Source organism: Suillus paluster, assembly GCF_016628075.1.
Source record: "Suillus paluster strain FC165 chromosome Unknown EDB91scaffold_61, whole genome shotgun sequence".
In the NCBI taxonomy this organism is placed as follows: Eukaryota; Fungi; Basidiomycota; class Agaricomycetes; order Boletales; family Suillaceae; genus Suillus; species Suillus paluster.
In genome coordinates, this window is record NW_024537621.1 from 1 (window position 1) to 17432 (window position 17432).

The window sequence follows — 17432 nt, forward strand, 5'->3', positions numbered from 1 at the left end:
CCCCCTCTCTATTGCACACCGCAATGCTGGCTCACCCGTCCTGATTTCACCTGGTCAACCAACCTACCCATCTCTACTGCACCCCGTAGCCCCGGCCCACCTGTCTTGATTTCACCTGGTTGACCGGCCCCACCCGTCTCCACTGCACCCCATAGCCCCGGCCCACCCGGCTCAATTTCACCTCCTTTACCGGCCCACCCGTCTTGATTTCACCTGGTTGACCAGCCCACCCGTCCTGATTTCACCTGGTCCACCGGCCCACCCGTCTCCACTGCACCCCATAGCCCCGGCCCACCCAGCTCAATTTCACCTCCTTTACCGGCCCACCCGTCTTGATTTCACCTGTTCTACCGGCCCACCCGTCTGCACTGCACCCCGTAACCCCGGCCCACCCGGCTCGATTTCACCTCGTTTACCGGCCCACCCGTCTCCATTGCACCCCGTAACACCGGCCCACCCGTCTCAATTTCACCTCATTTACCGGCCTACCCGTCTCCACTGCACCCTGTAACACCGGCCCCCTCGTCTACATTACATTTCATCTTCCGGCCCACCTGTCTCCATTGCACCCTGTAACACCGGCCCACCCATCTCCATTGCACCCCATATGGCCGGCCCACCCGTCTCAATTTCACCTCATTCACCGGCCTACCCGTCTCCACTGCACCCCGTAACACCGGCCCCCTCGTCTACATTACATTTCATCTTCCGGCCCACCCGTCTCCATTGCACCCTGTAACACCGGCCCACCCATCTCCATTGCACCCCATACGGCTGGCCCACCCGTCTCCATTGCACCCTATTCCCCGGCCTCCTCGTCTCCATTGCACCCCATTCCCCGGCCCCCTCGTCTCCATTGCATCTCATCTACCGGCCCCCTCGTCTCCATTGTGCCTTATTTACCGGCCCACTCGCTATCACACACTGGATTCACCACCATTCATAATCACCTATATAGTACATTGCTATACTACCATGTATACTATATACCCCCGGCCCATCCGTTTGCCTCGGATACACCACACCCTCGGCCCACTCGTCTATCACGGTACAATTATTGCCACCGGCCCACACCGGATGGCTCGTCTCTATCGGTACATTGTCACGCCCGGCTGCCCGTCTCAGACGGGTGAATTCACTGAAGGGGCTCGCTAACTTGCCATTGCCGCTGTACAACCAACACATAACTTCGGCGAGTGCAGCAAGCAGCACTCAATATGTGGTGTCATCTTCAATACCTCCGTGCGTCATGCCTGTTCCATGCATTCCCCAGCGACATGACTCGCTCCAGACCTCTTCGCTCGCAAATGTTGGTAACAGATTCTCTTCCAATGCCCCCGGCATCACCCCCCATTTTGTGCCATTCGCTGCGAATGATGTTTCACGATACGATAATCGTCTTCTTGTGTACGTACAACACTTGATCTTAATTGTGGATGGCGTTGAGGAGTCGCTCTCCAGAGATAAATCTCGCAAGTGTGATAGAATTCCAGCGCTCATGAGGAAACTCCCCAACGAGTGAGTGAATCAGGTCATATTTAAATGGGGATGAGTCGATGACAAAAAGCGGCAAGTCATCATCATTACGTCCATCGCTACTATGCTAACTAGTCTACTTAGGCTGAATTCCTCTCAAATTTGACGGGTACATTTTTTGGAGTGAAAGCCCTCGCAACGGTTTACAGCCTGCCATACGTAACGCTTATGTGGGGGTAAGTGGATCGATACTCTTTAATCAGGCTAATGGTCACCTTACCCTTGACCAGGATGATCTACTTTGCAATCGCCCTTCTGTACAACGTGTTCAAATCTACGACGACGGCCATGCCAGCATCAGTTGCCAGCGGGTGCGTAGTCGTCACCATGTTCATATTATGGTTTATCTGGGCTGCAAGAGAGGCTCATATTTTCAGGCGACTGGCTAAGCTCATTCTTTCCTCCGTGTTTGTAAAAGATACCCAACCTTAGCGCTTTGGGATTTTATCACCGTCAACTTTCCATACAATGGTATTGGCAGGAGTCTTAAGATACACTGAATCTGTTATCTCCTTAGCACTGCATTTCGAGGGAGTATCTTAGTCATTACGCTCTTCGGTGTGCAAGCACTAGCAGATCAAACATATATCGAGGACAAGATCATGATGCACATGTTTCTCATCTGTAAACTTAGATGATTGTAATTCGTAACTCGGTGCACTACGTTTTCATCATTGATTTCTCCTATTCAGCAAAAGATATGGACAAGGATTTGTTGTGACTCCTGCGAGCCCTGATCAGCACGTACCGTATGTGATAGTGTGCATGAGGAAACATAATTGGAAGGAATTTTCAACCACGCTTGTAGTACTCGCCAGCAGCATGTAGCAGCAAGAAGAACTCGGGCACCATCATTTTCTGGGTCTTTGTCGTGCAAATCTGCGCAGGCTGCCGACTACAACTTCAGAGTCATTCTCGCACTATATGTCGACAGCAGGCAAAACTGCCGCGTGGACCGGTCGCGTGCCAGGATTAGATATCATGTATTAGTTATGCGAATGCCCTGCGACGCGAGAGGGAAACCCACAAAGTGCTGCATCAAGCACGGCAGATTCATCGGCATGTGGTGCGATCTCCATTGAAATATGGTAGACTCGGGCGCCAAGAAATGTAGAACACGGATGCTTACTCGCCAACAGCTGCTTAGCCACGGTTGACGTCGCGTCGGAGTTGGCACTGAGGACAGCCTTGAAGCGTCTGTGTACCATCCTTCCAAAATTTAATCATACTACGCCTTTCCTTGCTGAGAGGCTTTCGAGAGAGTCTTGTCTGCTGGTGAGCTGTTGAAGATTTAGGGTAAGGAGAGAACCGAATCTGTTTTGTATTCGTAATTAGACGTTCGTTATTACATTTCAATTTGAGGGCACGGTGAACGAGAAGAGAAAGTACCCAAGATTCCCCAGCCCTCACCGGCCTCTCTCGGTCTCGCACATCGATGACATGTGCTACGGCATGACAGCCGTCGTAGTATCTGTGGCAGAAGGACCGGATACTTGATGGGGGTGATATTGTGCCGACTGCATGTCAGTTTTAGCGAGAGTTTGATCAAAAGGCTGGGGGGACACGTACTGTTCTGCCCCACAGTCAACCCGATCTTGTGGGTCAATCCAGGGAGTCTCGTTACATAGACAAGCTCAACTAATCGCCTACGTACACAGCGTTGTGCACGCCTATGCGAGGTAAAACCGTTGGGGGGTGCAGCTCTGCGAGCGAGGCATGCAGTAGCAGCACCAGGGGCAAATTTATGAGGAATGACATGTATGAGCTGATGTAGGTCCTCGCGAGAACATGATTCGATTCAGGTGATGATGATGAGGAGTGAAGGTACCTTGCGGAGAGGAGAGTTGGCCCCTGGATAAGATGATGGAGTCATGAAGCGCTGTAGGGAGGATATGGCCAAAAGGTAGATGTAGATATACGCACGATAAAATCTGAAAGTCTGTAGACCTCTTCTAGCTCCTCAAGTCTCTCTCTTCCAGCTTATTATAATCAACTTCTCCACGTTTCTGGCGCTCGTCCTCCAATTGACTCTCGGGGCGAATGCTATGTAGGCCATGGCCAGGCCAAGACTGAGTAGCAGCCTGACAATCGGCAAGTGCCGAGACATTACTTCAGACAAGAATCTGTGTCAAATAGCTGATTCTATTTCCTCTGAGGACAAACTCTCCCTAAGAACTGGCCCGGATTTCCCTGTATTTGCGCATGGCTGAGAGCAACTTACTGCGATGCAATACCCATCTCCCAGACGATCAGACCCTGTTACCAGTACTTTCCATTCGCTCTTTTCTTCGTACACGATCAATGACATCTTGCTGGCAGGTCCATCTCTAATCGCAAACACGCACACATCCCCGCCATCGCACCGGTCGAGTCCCGTCTCAATGATTTAGCTTGTTGGTTGTGAGAAGCTCCCACCTCGCCGCCTGGTGACGCGAATCATCATCGACGTTCATCCAAACCTATGATGAATGACATGCTGAAGTACATTTCCACGCTTGTTGAAGCCGTGTTATATATGTGGTGAGTTGACAGTGTAGCGTGTCACTGACAATGCTAAGCATCTACCAGACAGTACGTGATTGTCTTGCGAATCCTCGAAGTCATCTCCTTCCGCCCTGCCGCACATGAGGCCCACGGGAATGCTACATACGTGGATGCTTTCAATACTGGTCGATCATGAGTCGCACAATTCAGAGACGCGATTATCAACTTCGTCATAATTATGTCTTGTCCCTATGTTCCAGATCTGTGTTCGAACCAATGATATAATTTCTTATCTACATGTTAGGAGCAGTCGCCTTGGGCTCTGAGTCAACACACTGAGAAATGCAATGCAAATGGAAGTCGAGATTAGGCGTAATACATATCAGCGAGTTATACAGTCCTACAGTCTGAAATATCATTCCTTGACCACAACCGGCGCGCAGTCATAGTTGGATGCTACATGCGAAGCCGTCAGATTGTCTCAAGAAAGAAAGTAGGGTAAGGACGCACAAAATTGATCATACGCCAATGTGCATGAACACGATGCGCTGGTCCAAGGGTAAGTCTTTCAACGACTGGACTGCTTTGTGCAGCGCTCGCGCAGCTCGTTTTGAATTCATCTTACCGTCTCCGCAAAACTCTTTGTAGAATGCCTCGACTAAGCGTTGCACGGTGCTGTCATTGACATTCCAAAATGTCCCAATGACACTCTTCACCCCAGAAAATTGCAGGCCAGCCGCCAAGTGAATCGCTTCGTCAGGAGTTTCGAAGTCACCGACTGCAGTCTGACAAGCAGAGAGAAATGCAAATTCGTGCCGAGACAGATCAGTGTGACTGATATCTAGAAGTCGAAGCGGTTCGTCGCGCATGAGAAATGCCGATTTGAAGGGTTCCACAAAGTCCTGTGTCCCGTGGCAGGAAAAATGAACCCAATGGTTATCGCGCAATATGCGCAGGGCGGCCGATTTCGTTGATTGATTGCTCGTGACTTTGGTGAAGGACACAGTCGGGGAAGGGGGGAGGAGACTCTTCACCAAGTCCAGTTCAGGTTCGACACACGGCAATGCAAATAAATATCCTGAAGGGCGGTTCTGACCAATGGCAGCGAAGGACACGGGCAGAGCCCTGTCACGGTGTCTGCGAGCCTTAATGAGCGCGGTAAGCGATGGAGTGTAGGAGGAAATGTATAGCTGCGAAAGGTTCGTTCCATTGGGTCTGTATTCGCCAGCGGCGTGCAAGGGCAAGAAGTTGAAGAATGAAGTGGGGCACCACCATATTCGCGACCCTGGCTTTGCGACTCCAGCGAGATTTTTAACCACAGGGTGCACTACCTCGACCCACAGCTGCCTCAAAGCTTCCACTAGCTTTGCTTGTTTCTCTCTCTGCGAGTTTTGAGGGCTGGAATCTTTTGCCACCGTCAACTGCAGTGCATTCACCAATCGCACGAGTCTTTCTACATCGATAGCGAGTTCTACACTGACTGGATGTCCCTTGTGTGGGACGATGATTGCATTGCAAGACGACTTGCTTGCAATGAGAACAATGATAGGGCCATCGCGAGCGGCGTCTTGAAGTTCAGAGAACAGGGGGGCGAGTAGGAAGCGGTCGAAGCCCTCGATCTTCCGGATACCTTTTAGAGCTGTGTTCCATTCCTCCACTAGACATCTGTACTTCGTAGCTCTTGCTTCTACGTCGACTCTTGATGTTCCTTCTAAATGATTCGAAGGAGGTCGATCAAGAATGGAGCTGAGGTCTCGGAATTTCTTCACCAACGCCTCTGCATGAGCGCCACGGTCCTGGAGGCTGTCAAGAGGCATGCGGAATCGCGCCATCTGGTTCCATATGAGAGTTCTGCCTTGTTCCAGCAGCTCTACAGCACGGCACACTTCGCCACGACGAAGAGCGCACGATGCAGCATTGACTGCGAGTGTGCTTTGGAACTCCTTCATGATATGATGACGTGATGACACTGAAGCTGTTGCAGACATGAAAGCATCCAGAAGTTGCATGGAAGTTGCATACGCCTCGAGCTCGGTGCCATGTGAATGTTGATCAGCATGGCGAACCCAGCTTAGACTTGTGCACAGGCGGGCTAGCAAACCACTAGAGACAGAACTTGCTGCTGCCTTGAGATGACGCATGGCAGCATTCAGACCCTCCGTGTCTTCGCCAAGGCCTGATTGATGGGCCAGCAGATATAGGGAGGCTAGTGACTGACGGACTAGTATTTGTCGAGGATCATGTTGCGTCAAGAGAGTCAAGGCACAGCGGAGATTCTCTAGCGACTCTTGGAGGTCTTGGTCGTTGCCTCGGTGCCGGAAACGGGTGGACAGTTGAGTTGCAAGGTTATTCAAGGACATGAACCGATATGTGTGACCGACCGGGCGCAAAGGCAGCGCTTCCCTGTGAAGCATGATAGCCTCATCCAAGTCTTGGTCATTGCCTCGGTGCTGGAAGCGGGTGGAGAGTTGACTTGCAAGGTTATCCAATGACGAGGACCGATCTGTGTGACCGACCGGGCGCAAAGCCAGCGCTTCCCTGTGAAGCATGACAGCCTCATCCAAGTCTTGGTCATTGCCTCGGTGCTCGAAGCGGGCGAAGAGTTGATTTGAAAGGTTATTCAATGACGAGGACCGATCTGTGTGACTGACTGGGCGCAAAGCCAGCGCTTCCCTGTGAAGCATGATAGCCTCATCCAAGTCTTGGTCATTGTATCGGTGCTGGAAGCGGGTGGAGAGTTGAGTTGCAAGGTTATTCAATGACCTAGACCGATACGCGTGACCGACTGGATTCAAAGCCAGCGCTTCCCTGTTCAGCACGGTAGCCTCATCCAAGTCTTGGTCATTGCCTCGGTGCTGGAAGCGGGTGGAGAGTTGACTTGCAAGGTTATTCAATGACGAGGACCGATCTATGTGACCGACCGGGCGCAAAGCCAGCGCTTCCCTGTGAAACATGACAGCCTCATCCAAGTCTTGGTCATTGCCTCGGTGCTGGAAGCGGGTGGAGAGTTGAATTGCAAGGTTATTCAATGACCTGGACCGATCCGCGTGACCGACCGGATGCAAAGCCAGTGCTTCCCTGTTCAGCACGATAGCCTCATCCAAGTCTTGGTCATTGCCTCGGTGCTGGAAGCGGGTGGAGAGTTGATTTGCAAGGTTATTCAATGACTCGGACCGAGCTGTGTGACCGATTGGGCGCAAAGCCAGCGCTTCCTTCTGAAGTGCAATGGCCTCGTCGAGGTCTTGACTATTGCCTCGACGCTCGAAGCGGGTGACTAGCATTATACTGAGATTACACAGCAATTGCCCTCGCCGATCATTCGCTGTGCTGTAGTATCCTAGTGCATCATAATGAAGGGATATCACTTCATCCATGGCATGGGGATCATATGTGTGCAAACACAACTCTGCTCGATCAGCAAGTTCGTTCGGGGACCACGGAAGCATGGATGCAATGGGCCCCTCCGCCCGAAGTGTATTTGCATCAGTGCTTCTGACCAAAGCAGAGGTTTCAATTGCAAGAAGAGCTGCTCTGGATAGATGGCTATCGGCAAGGGAGACATTGCGAACTTCATTCAGTAACTCTTTAGCCACATCAGCATCCGCTTGAAATCCCCGTTTCGCGCAACGAGACAGGAGAGCAAGGGCAAGATGGAGCTGGGTGAGAGGTCGGTCTGGATGACCTGTGGGACGCATATCAAGCGCATCTTGAAAGAGAGAGATGGGGATGTCGAGGTCGAGGTAGGTTCCATTAACCTGGCAACTGACGAACTTTGCGGTAGCTAGGTTGGACAGTGCCGCAGGGCGGTAGGGATGATCAACGGGGCAGAGATCAGAAGCGCGTTCGAAGTCTTTTATAGCGTGATCGAGATCCCCATGGTCTTGCGTCCTTTTGTAGCGCGCAAGAATACAATGTCCCGCATCTGTCATGAGTCTCAATGCGTGTGTGTCGTATGATGTCGACTGCATACTATAAGTTTTCAGGATATGCAGAATGCTTTGATCTACTCACAGGAGCAATCGGGCAAAAAGCCGGGGCATCGCCTTCATAAGAAACTCGCCACTTCACAGTGGCAAAGAGCGAAGTACACGAGGATACGACATCGCCCGCCTTGGGCTGAAAGTTGAAAGCTGGGTTGTTCTGTCAACATCCGACAGACATGATTCACGACAGCAGTTACGGACGACGTGAATTTTCACTGCGTTCTACCAATTCCCTTACGGAGACCTCGAATCCGCGGAGGCGTTCTCCATGACCGAGCATGGGACTCAATTCAAATGAGGCATACACAGTAACCCGAACTTTAGAAGACGGCTCGGATGGTCTAGAATCTTTTTAATGCCCGCAGGAAAGACGGGAAGAAGGACAACTTACAGAAGGATGTTTTCGTTCCATTCGACCACGACCTGGTCTACGTGTACAGGTTTGTGACTTGTCTGCCATTTAGTACCATCAGCCTCTACTGTCACGTAGAAGCCAGTGGGGATTCGTCGAAGACCAAGAGTGAGATCAGCCGCGAGAATGCCTTGGGAAAGATCGTCAATACGTGCTGAATGGAGATACATAGTACATACTAGTAATGACGACTTGTTGTATTCCACTGACTTGGGTATCTCCCGGGTCCTGGGGGTGTTCTGGGTGGCTTAGCTCCTCTCCCAAGGGCGGAGGGCAATCATCGTGAGGATCAGGCATGAAACCAGACATTTAGCTGATGGGTGGATTTAAACCAACGCTTGAGAGTAAGATGTGTTAGAGGTCACGAACTGCTGGCTGATGGATTATAAAGGAGGGAACCACAGCATGCACGTGGCACCCAGCGATGTGCAGCACTCGGATGTATTGGAATATTCGGGAGCTAGAATCAATGGACAGAAGCGGCTCGTAGTATATCCGGCTGCCCATAAGTAGATTCATTCATGGGCACGTTGTAGGGTGCGACTCGTTCGAATGAAATGAGTAGGCCGCAAAGCTCATGGCACGCAGGGCATTCTACGCTTTCGAACATTTCAAGGCACCACATGAATGTCACTGCCCTCAGGCCTCAACCTCATTCCATTGCTGTCGGACGTAAGTTACTAAATATGTCATGCAAGAACTCGCGGAAAAGAACTCACTATTTGCCATCACAAGTAGCTGCCTCGACTACCGCCCCTAGGCAATCATACACTCAAAAATGGTGTGAAGGCTGTTCTACAGCATGACCGGCGAGATGTTGGAATTCATGTCTTCAACACTCAGGACCTCTACACAGTTACTTTCTAAGTCGCGAAAAAAGCCACTCTCAGTTTCATCCTCGTTTTCCACCTGGCTCATGAGCATCTTGGATCAAGCACTTCATGACACGGAACAACGATGAGGGGAGGGCGATAATGTGCGTTGGTGAAGAAACCCCATATGCTGTGGTGTGTAGCATGACGACCTTCCAGCCGAACCCCATGCACTGGCACGCATTGAGAAGGTCCACCCTTCAGTCGTATTTATTACCACTCGGATCGCTGGAAACATTGAAAAGATCGTTAAACATCAAGCGAGGTTCCTTTCGTGATATCGTCGAACGTTGGTTCGGTATCTTCGGATCATTCCAGGGTAATGAAAAGAATTCAGACATGCTGGGCATCTGTGTGTATGATATCGTCAGTATACAACTGCCACCTGTGAAATGAATCATTGGTGTTGACCCGGTGAGTGACATGATTGGCTCACTGCAATCACCCCATTGTATTCATCGCCTTCATGACCTAGGTTGCAGTGATGATAAAAGGTGAAGCTTCCCAGTCAGAACCCACGACAGCCTGAGTCATGCAGAGCCACAGATATCCAGAGGGGAGCCAGGCAGATCCAGGCACAAACAGATTTTGGCTAAATTTTCCACGACTCGCCTATAGCTACAGTAGAAATACTCACACACCATAAATAAATTACTAAAGCAGGTTGAACGGAGGGGTCATCTGCTGGCAGTACAACAATATTAATGTATGAGCTAGAAAAATCTTGTTCAGAACTTCAAGAAGTAATGTAAGTCCTTCGACTGTGGAGATATCTTAGTGGCACTCCAAGGGATCGATGACAAGTGATCGAATGGAATGACAACAGCACATAAGAAAGATAAGTTGGGATGGAGGCTCTGTCTGCGTTAATAGCCCGTCAATACGATGTTTTCAAAAGATTGTACAGACATACCCAACAAGGTACCACTACCATGCCAATGCGTGAAAACGCTCATTAGCTGGCAAAATAAGGACGACCATGAGCCATACCTACAGGGAATGACAAACGTGAGGTGATAGAAAAGGTAATATGAATCGAGGATACGGACATTATACAGGCGGTAGTTTGCCTGGTCACGAATTTCGTCGCGGGAGAGAAAGTAGCGAATTGCGACCCAAGAACCCATAGAAACAAATAGAACGCTGCAGAGGCCCCAGGCTCCAAAATGAGGCCAGTGCAAAGGAAAGCAGTGGAAGAACACAAATCATATAGATGCGAGATCCTTCAGGCGCCACAATCGGCAGCGTTCGTCGTCCTGAATTACGGTCACCATTGACATCCGCGAAATCCTGTGCATGAACTGTCAGAAGTATGTCAAGCGCGCTGGAGTAAAGTGCTTTTATGCTCGTTTCATCAAGCGAAGATTTCCCCGCTAAAATATTATCTTCCGAGGGAGAATTACCTACACATGACTAGCGAAGAACCGAGTTCGAACGTCATATAAAATCCTATGTTGCACAAACTTTTGAAAATGGGATGGCAGCTGAGATTAAAGTCGTCGGGCGCCATCATCAGCACAGTGGCCACTACACTGGTTATAAACACGTTTGAGCTGAAAAGGGATGAAAGGCCCAAGCAAAAAATCAAGAGTCCCCAGCGTAAGGTACGAGAATCCTTGACGCTAATGCGCCCAGATGGCACAGGACGCCATGATTTATTCATGACATCTTCATGCACGGAGTAGGATTGGTTGAATTGGAAGAGATGGAACCAGAGCCAGCACAAAGAACAAGACAGGGCCAGCAGATTGTGACGGGGTGATACAACGGTTGCAAATGTCATCTATGACGGCAAAATCAGCGCTGCATACGACAATAGATATTTCCGGAATTAATACCCCTGGGAGGATTGTTGTCTGGAAGTCTGATCTTGTGAAAAGCCAAGCAGTCTCGACGTAGTGCAGCGCACTGCGCAAAGTGGTCGCTGAGAAGCTTGACATCGGTATTTTGGAGTCTGTTTCGCCGTTTAGCATTATTTGTATCGTTCAAAATTTCATGAGAGGTTCACATTAGTGATGACCTGCGAACGTGGAGCCTAACACCTGCAGGTAGTTTACTCTTATGGGTCCGGTAGTCATCCTCGGAGCAAATGTCACGAAGAATTCTAAATGTGACAAAAAGGACGTAACAGTTGCAAGATAGGAATGGAAGTAACTAGACATTGACGCAGTGCGCGAGTATCGAAGAATACGACATGGGCGCGCCACAAGAGAAATCGGTCCCTTGGTCGCCATCTGTCAGGACGACATCGTTAGCGGATCCTGTAGAATGGGCATACCCGCGTGATATGAAGGACTTTCTGCACGTCAATAAAAATGTGACCTGCGAAGAGTTCGGGTTCCTGCGTTAGAGTGTAAACCCGAGCACCTACATCAGTGTTGAGCAGCGGTCGAGGCCCTGAACTTGGGCGGAGGGTTTGTGGGTATCTTGCTTTAAACTGGCAGGTGTCTAACCTGTAACTCTACAACTTCCAAAATATATCCCCTCGCTCAAATGGTGATAGTGCAGTTGGTACTTCCAGGCTCTCGAATCTGGTTACTGGGTAGTGCTTATGGCCTGTTGAATAGTGTCGCGAAGGTATTTTTCATGTGCAGCGAACTGTTGAAGGTGCGGCAAGTGCCGGTCACGGGTATTTTTTGGCCCGTCGGGCCGCACAGCAAATTTGAGACCATTTGCGTTGTTGACCAGTGCTCAGACGATCGTCAGTGTCACTAGTTAAGTACAGTCTTTCCATCGAAATGATCATGTTCCTGATGGACTACTAGATAATCATGTATTTAGTCAAGATTTTTCAAATATGGTGCAGCGATTCGGAATCTATCACAAACCTTCTGAAGCCTTCTAACGCCCGTTTGAGGCGCCGGTTGATCTAAGTGCGCCACTGGGCGTCTTTCATGCTTACCCTCCGCCACGATGGTGAACGCAAGCCTCAAATACGTAGATCTTATACGCCAGTGCACTGCAAAGTGGGCAAATTGGTCTCCCGAGAAACAGGACATCAGAGTCCGTTTGACGTCACCCTTTTTGGAGACGTTATCTTACCGATGATTCACATGGTCTAGGTCGGTTCGTATGGTCGGTTCAACGCCCAGACAGGCAGATTCGATGTTAAGGGAAACGTGTACGATCCCGAGTTTCAGAAGTTGCTCGACGCTACCGATGGGAAGATGAAACTCTCTGATTATCCGCCAGTGCTCGATGATGAGGAGAAGGACTTTGCTGTTGGATCTATGGGCGTTAGGAAAAAGGATTTCAGTCCTGGATCAGATGTGTAAGCTTTTGACATAGTCATCACTTGGAGAACTTGCCTGATTGCCACTGTAGTAGCGTTGAGCGCATTGACCAAGCAAAATATAAGGAAGACTGGCAGTTTATAGACAGACGGGGTGCGATGCTCGTGATGCACAAGCCCCGTCAAGAGCACTTCCCTAAAGGACATGTCTTTGAAGCGCTCTACAAGGTCCCGGAGCTCAAGGACATGTACATCATCCCAATGGTGTACAAGTGTCGTGCTTATGTTGCTTATCTGTCTGACAAGAGTGCGTCTATTCTTATCCTCGCATAAACATATCGGATCTAAGTGTGAATGCCAAGGCGGCGAGAAGGTCTCTCTGGCGCTCCTCCCGAAATCAGGCGCGGAGAACGAGACAGAGCTCGACTGGTGGACAGATTCAAAGGCAGAATTCCTTCAATACAAAACGGATACAGACTACGCATTCACGCCGCTTTTCACTTGCAAGCGCAAGATTCCCCTGGTTCGTCGCCTCATGCGCGACTCACCTATTCCAGACCCTGAGGATGCCGCCTTGTAGGTCTCTTCGTTACATCTCTCGACCGCACTACTGATCGGGCAAAAGCTGGATGGATGTTTACCCATCTTGGGAGCCACTCGATGACGATGGAGAAATCGATCCGGTGTATGATGTGTGTACTTTACTTTCTTGCAACAGACATCGGAGACTTACATTGTGCCAAGGACACTGACTCCACCTACAACCCGAGATACTCTTTAACTCCTGTGGCCTCTCCAGCGCCGGAGGACGATGCCTAGGGCCTGATGACTGATTATGTTATTTTCTTTTTCTTATATCAAGTTGACGACGTTGTATGACATGTATAATATCAGTTTGATGCAAGTATTACCGTTGCTGAAGGATATGTGATACCCAGTTTTGTTCGTGTCATAATCTTCCCAGTGCACAGCAAGGCTGTGAGATTCAAATCCCATCATTTATTCATATGATCATATTTGATAAGTCTAAATCCGACCTGCGCCTCATGGCTCTGCTTGAGTAGCCAGCGCTCTTTCTTTACTCGACTGCTCATTGCATTATATTAATGCCACCAAACGCAGGTCGCAAGTTCATTGATCTCATCAGACAGTCCACTGCAAAGTGGGCTAACTGGGATCCACCTATACCCGTACAAGTATGCGATTTGCTTCTCGTCGGTCTTTGGCTGTGATTTATGATCTCGCTCGCAGGTCGGCGCATATGGCAAGCTGAATACCGAAACGGGCGAACTGGACGTCGAGGGCAACATCTATGATCCGGAGTTCCAGATGATGCTGGATAAGGTGGACGGGAAGCTGAAGCTAGCAAATTATCCTGCTCAGACTGGTGCTGTGGAAGAGGACTTCATAGTGTGTACGATGGGTGTGCGGCGGAACGATCTCAGGACTGATGGAGAACTGTGCGTTTTCTGCTGCAGTTTGTGCAAGGAAACCTAGCAGACTGATTGATGATTTGACGTGGCAGAAATGTCCCTGGTCTTGCCCAAGCATCTATCAAAGGAGAGTGGCAGTTTCAGAGGGGCAAGCGCGGTGCTCTGTTGATCATGCACAATCCGAGGCAGGAATATGTTCCGCGCGGCAGGGTTTTAGAGACGCTGTACAAGGTCCCAGAGCTCAGGGACATGCACATCGTCATCTCCATCTTCAAATGTCCTGCCTACACCATATACCTTTCCGACAAAAGTATGTTTGCATACTCTGTGTTCTCGTACTCCTCATTATAATGGTCAGGTGGAGAGAAGATTTCCTTGGCACTTACTCCCAACGAGAATCCAGCTGAACCCCAACAGTGGTGGTCGGATACGAATGCGAGTATGCTGCGGAAGGGGCAACACAAGGATTATATGTTCACACCGCTGTATGGGCTCAAACGCAAGTTACCATTGATCCGGCGTCTCATGCGAGACTCTCCGATACCTGATCCTGAGGGCGATGACTTGTCAGTATCATCATATTCGTTGTCCTTGTGCCTCCATCTGACATCCCCCTCTTTCTAGCTGGGTAGACGTGCATGTGCCATGGGATCCCCTAGATGAGGACGGTGACGAGGACTATTCATATGGGGTATGTTGTCACATCTGATCTTTTTTTTTTGGGAGATTGATGACTTCGGCACAGGACGAAGAGGAAGTGGATGAGTGGGCGGAAAACCCGGGGAGACAGGAGGATGATCCCGAATGGGACAGCTGATGATCTCCTCTTGCTTGTCATGAATTTTTTTAGGAATAGCTATTCCCCATTATGATTTCTTCACCCAGTCGATCTTATCATTGTTGTAGCATCGTCGCAATTTGTATTAGCATGACCATTATAACAATATTGGCCTTTGAGGCCATTTTTATCTAGCCACGTGCGGCCTGGAGTTAGGAATCCAGTGCGATCACTTCCTTGAGGCACCAGCGTCCTTTGTCTTCTTCCTTTCTTCTTCCCATCTCCTTCACTGAGCACCAGGTAATTATCTTTTCACCGCAAAGATGGACTCACTGTATGACTGGTGGAAGCGTACTTACAGGCGCAGCATGGCCAAGCCCGGTTCAGATAAGAGCCCACGGATCTTAGACGGCAATGATCTCAAGGGGCTTGCGAAATATATGAAGTCAGATAAGTGCCAGAAGGTCTTCCTTATGGTGAGTTCATATCTGGTGTGATTCATTTTGATGCCGACGCTATGACGAAACTAGCTTGGAGCTGGTGAGGCTCCTACCGTTATTGTCAAATTATAGTCTTCTCATGTATCGTGGCACCAGGCGTGAGTACATCCGCCGGTATACCCGACTTCAGATCCCCTGGTACAGGTAAGTCACTCGTATACGTCCTGTTCTGAGATACACATAGGAACGTATGTCCTAGGATTATACGTGAGTGTGCTTTGTGCAGTGCGGCACCGCAAGTGGGGAACGCTAATATGGCACAGGCCAACCTTGCACGGACTGAATCTCCCCTTTCCGGAGGCGGTATTCGAGATAGAGTTCTTTAGAAGAAATCCAGTACCTTGTGCGTCCGTTCGTATTTAGTTCAATTGAATAAACGCGTTAACCCGTTTGATAGTCTATACCCTAGCCAAGGAGCTTTACCCGGGGCGCTTCCGGCCCACACCCACGCACAGCTTCATAACACTCCTCCAATCGCATTCCCTCTTGCATACCTGTTTCACTCAGAACATAGACACACTCGAGCGGCGCGCAGGAGTACCGGCGGATAAGATCATCGAGGCACATGGGAGCTTCGCTACTCAGCGGTGCATTGAATGCCAGACGCCCTATGACGCTGAGAAGATAAAGAAGGCGGTGCTGAGCGAGGAGATAGAGATTCCGAAGTGTGAACAGAAACGGTGTCGGGGCCTGGTGAAACCAGACATTGTCTTTTTCGGGGAAGGGGTATGTTACAGCCTCATACGATCATACTGCGTGACTGATGGGTCAGAGTAGCTTCCCGATGAGTTCCACAGGTCTATCCGCAATCTGCGAGAAGCGGATCTATTGATTGTGTTGGGAACATCGCTGACTGTGCACCCATTTGCCTCTCTCGTGGACCGTGTGCCAAACGACTGCCCCCGGGTGCTGATTAATCTCGATGAGGTAGGCCACTTCAATAAGCCAGACGATGTGTTGCTTCTCGGAAAGTGTGATGAGGTTGTACGGGAGCTATGTAGAGAACTTGGGTGGGAGGAGGAGCTTGATGCCGCCTGGGAGAAGACGAAGGACAGCTTGGAAGATGGGGAGCAAGAGCCAGGAGCCGGAGGCAGACGGTGGAGGAAGAGTTGGAGAAGATTACGAAGGATTTGGAGCAGACTGCTCAATGTCAGTGACAAGAAGGATGAAGAAAGTCCTTTGGCGAAGAACGAAGGCCAGTGATTTGGTAGAACCGAGAGTTGAAGAGGGCAAGTCGAGCCCTACACAGTCCCCGACGGAGGGGAAACTTTAGTAGAGCTGATAGAGCTTAAATCACAGTTTAAGTTGCACGTTTTTGTGGATCTATGCTTCAAACATGAAATAAATGTGCGTGTTGTGGGTAGAACTACTAGGGGTTAGTCATGTTGTTCTAGTAGAACCAGAGCGACCGGTACTGTGGTAGAACCTGAAGGAAAATATCCTGTTGGGACGTTGATGACAGTCCCTAGTGGAGACATTAACGACATAGCATCCATAAAATCGTGGATTAATGTTGGTCCGCATGAGCGCATCCATCATTCTTGCCTTCATGATTCACGGCAGCTCAGCAAACACAGCTTTCCTCATCTTCGGGAAGATGCCTGTCAAATTCACCGCCGATGCACACATCAACGAGATGCCGTTTAAAACCATGGCTATGTCCACCATTCTCCGACCCAAGCCGCTCTACCTCAGCATGCATCCGGGTGCGTCCCGGTTAGCAAACTTTCCAATTCGATTAAACATAAGCTCGATGAACTCGCATTCCGCGGGCGAATTCGACTGGGTTCTTCCAGGTCTACGTAGGCACTGCAGAGGGCGTAGAGCTGATCAGAAACAAGGCTATCCCGATAAGCTAGTTCATCGAGTTACGCAATATACGTATTGCTCCTGATTGAAAACCGGTGTTGATACAGACTGCCTAATAAGCTTCACTCGCGGGAAGGCGAGCAACTAGCTGAATATGGGGTGATGGTGATTCCTTTGGATATATGACTGCTTCTCAGGGAGAGGCTACCAAATGCTCGTCTCGTCAATTGAATAGAGGAAATTGCAATTGGGTTCTCACTCGTAAATTTGTCACAATCGCATGCCGACCTTAATGGACTCCTGGTCAGCTAACCAGCCACCTGGTCGTGTGAAGCAAAGGTTGAGGACGTCTTGACATCGTCAACAATTCGAGTGCGCTCTGTGCTGTGCTCA

General features: G+C 49.8%; 6 protein-coding genes across 6 annotated transcripts; 4 read left to right on the plus strand and 2 right to left on the minus strand.

The window, feature by feature from the left end:
* Positions 1 to 1247: 1247 nt before the first annotated feature.
* Positions 1248 to 2526, plus strand: EDB91DRAFT_1338455 (uncharacterized protein; the record flags this gene model as incomplete). Its single annotated transcript, XM_041325623.1, has 6 exons — positions 1248 to 1407; positions 1494 to 1518; positions 1621 to 1712; positions 1767 to 1847; positions 2229 to 2285; positions 2424 to 2526. Coding segments are annotated over 6 exons (518 nt in total), but the record flags the coding sequence as incomplete, so codon positions are not given.
* A 2012-nt stretch (positions 2527 to 4538) lies between these two features.
* EDB91DRAFT_1058426 (CHAT domain-containing protein) lies at positions 4539 to 7949 on the minus strand (the record flags this gene model as incomplete). Its single annotated transcript, XM_041314161.1, has 2 exons — positions 4539 to 6090; positions 6235 to 7949. The coding sequence occupies 2 exons, from the start codon at positions 7947 to 7949 to the stop codon at positions 4539 to 4541; spliced, it is 3267 nt and encodes a 1088-aa protein (XP_041173643.1).
* Positions 7950 to 10242: 2293 nt separating this feature from the next.
* On the minus strand, positions 10243 to 11070 carry EDB91DRAFT_1238863 (UbiA prenyltransferase family; the record flags this gene model as incomplete). Its single annotated transcript, XM_041321772.1, has 3 exons — positions 10243 to 10277; positions 10430 to 10632; positions 10691 to 11070. The coding sequence occupies 3 exons, from the start codon at positions 11068 to 11070 to the stop codon at positions 10243 to 10245; spliced, it is 618 nt and encodes a 205-aa protein (XP_041173644.1).
* Positions 11071 to 11855: 785 nt separating this feature from the next.
* Positions 11856 to 13471, plus strand: EDB91DRAFT_1153051 (uncharacterized protein). Its single transcript, XM_041319504.1, has 7 exons — positions 11856 to 12001; positions 12053 to 12290; positions 12350 to 12558; positions 12612 to 12826; positions 12882 to 13095; positions 13145 to 13211; positions 13264 to 13471. Exons 2-7 carry the CDS (start codon positions 12201 to 12203, stop codon positions 13336 to 13338), a joined length of 870 nt encoding a protein of 289 aa, XP_041173645.1. The 5' UTR covers positions 11856 to 12001; positions 12053 to 12200; the 3' UTR covers positions 13339 to 13471.
* EDB91DRAFT_1153054 (uncharacterized protein) lies at positions 13432 to 14924 on the plus strand. The gene is made up of 6 exons (XM_041319505.1): positions 13432 to 13715; positions 13771 to 13979; positions 14045 to 14262; positions 14311 to 14518; positions 14577 to 14643; positions 14698 to 14924. The coding sequence occupies exons 1-6, from the start codon at positions 13626 to 13628 to the stop codon at positions 14767 to 14769; spliced, it is 864 nt and encodes a 287-aa protein (XP_041173646.1). The 5' UTR covers positions 13432 to 13625; the 3' UTR covers positions 14770 to 14924.
* Positions 14925 to 15088: 164 nt separating this feature from the next.
* EDB91DRAFT_1153062 (DHS-like NAD/FAD-binding domain-containing protein) lies at positions 15089 to 16592 on the plus strand. Its single transcript, XM_041319506.1, is given in 6 exon segments — positions 15089 to 15210; positions 15327 to 15378; positions 15494 to 15573; positions 15628 to 15956; positions 16008 to 16429; positions 16449 to 16592. 6 exon segments carry the CDS (start codon positions 15099 to 15101, stop codon positions 16501 to 16503), a joined length of 1050 nt encoding a protein of 349 aa, XP_041173647.1. The 5' UTR covers positions 15089 to 15098; the 3' UTR covers positions 16504 to 16592.
* The last annotated feature ends 840 nt before the right edge of the window (positions 16593 to 17432 follow it).

Coding starts and splice junctions, on each gene's coding strand:
- EDB91DRAFT_1153054 (XM_041319505.1), top strand. CDS start 13,626: ATGCCACCAAACGCAGGTCGCAAGTTCATTGATCTCATCAGACAGTCC. Junction 13,980..14,044: donor CTCAGGACTGATGGAGAACT/GTGCGTTTTCTG, acceptor TTGACGTGGCAG/AAATGTCCCTGGTCTTGCCC. Junction 14,519..14,576: donor GATCCTGAGGGCGATGACTT/GTCAGTATCATC, acceptor CCCTCTTTCTAG/CTGGGTAGACGTGCATGTGC.
- EDB91DRAFT_1153051 (XM_041319504.1), top strand. CDS start 12,201: ATGGTGAACGCAAGCCTCAAATACGTAGATCTTATACGCCAGTGCACT. Junction 12,291..12,349: donor CCGAGAAACAGGACATCAGA/GTCCGTTTGACG, acceptor CACATGGTCTAG/GTCGGTTCGTATGGTCGGTT. Junction 12,827..12,881: donor TGCTTATCTGTCTGACAAGA/GTGCGTCTATTC, acceptor GTGAATGCCAAG/GCGGCGAGAAGGTCTCTCTG.
- EDB91DRAFT_1153062 (XM_041319506.1), top strand. CDS start 15,099: ATGGCCAAGCCCGGTTCAGATAAGAGCCCACGGATCTTAGACGGCAAT. Junction 15,379..15,493: donor AGATCCCCTGGTACAGGTAA/GTCACTCGTATA, acceptor AATATGGCACAG/GCCAACCTTGCACGGACTGA. Junction 15,957..16,007: donor TTGTCTTTTTCGGGGAAGGG/GTATGTTACAGC, acceptor GGGTCAGAGTAG/CTTCCCGATGAGTTCCACAG.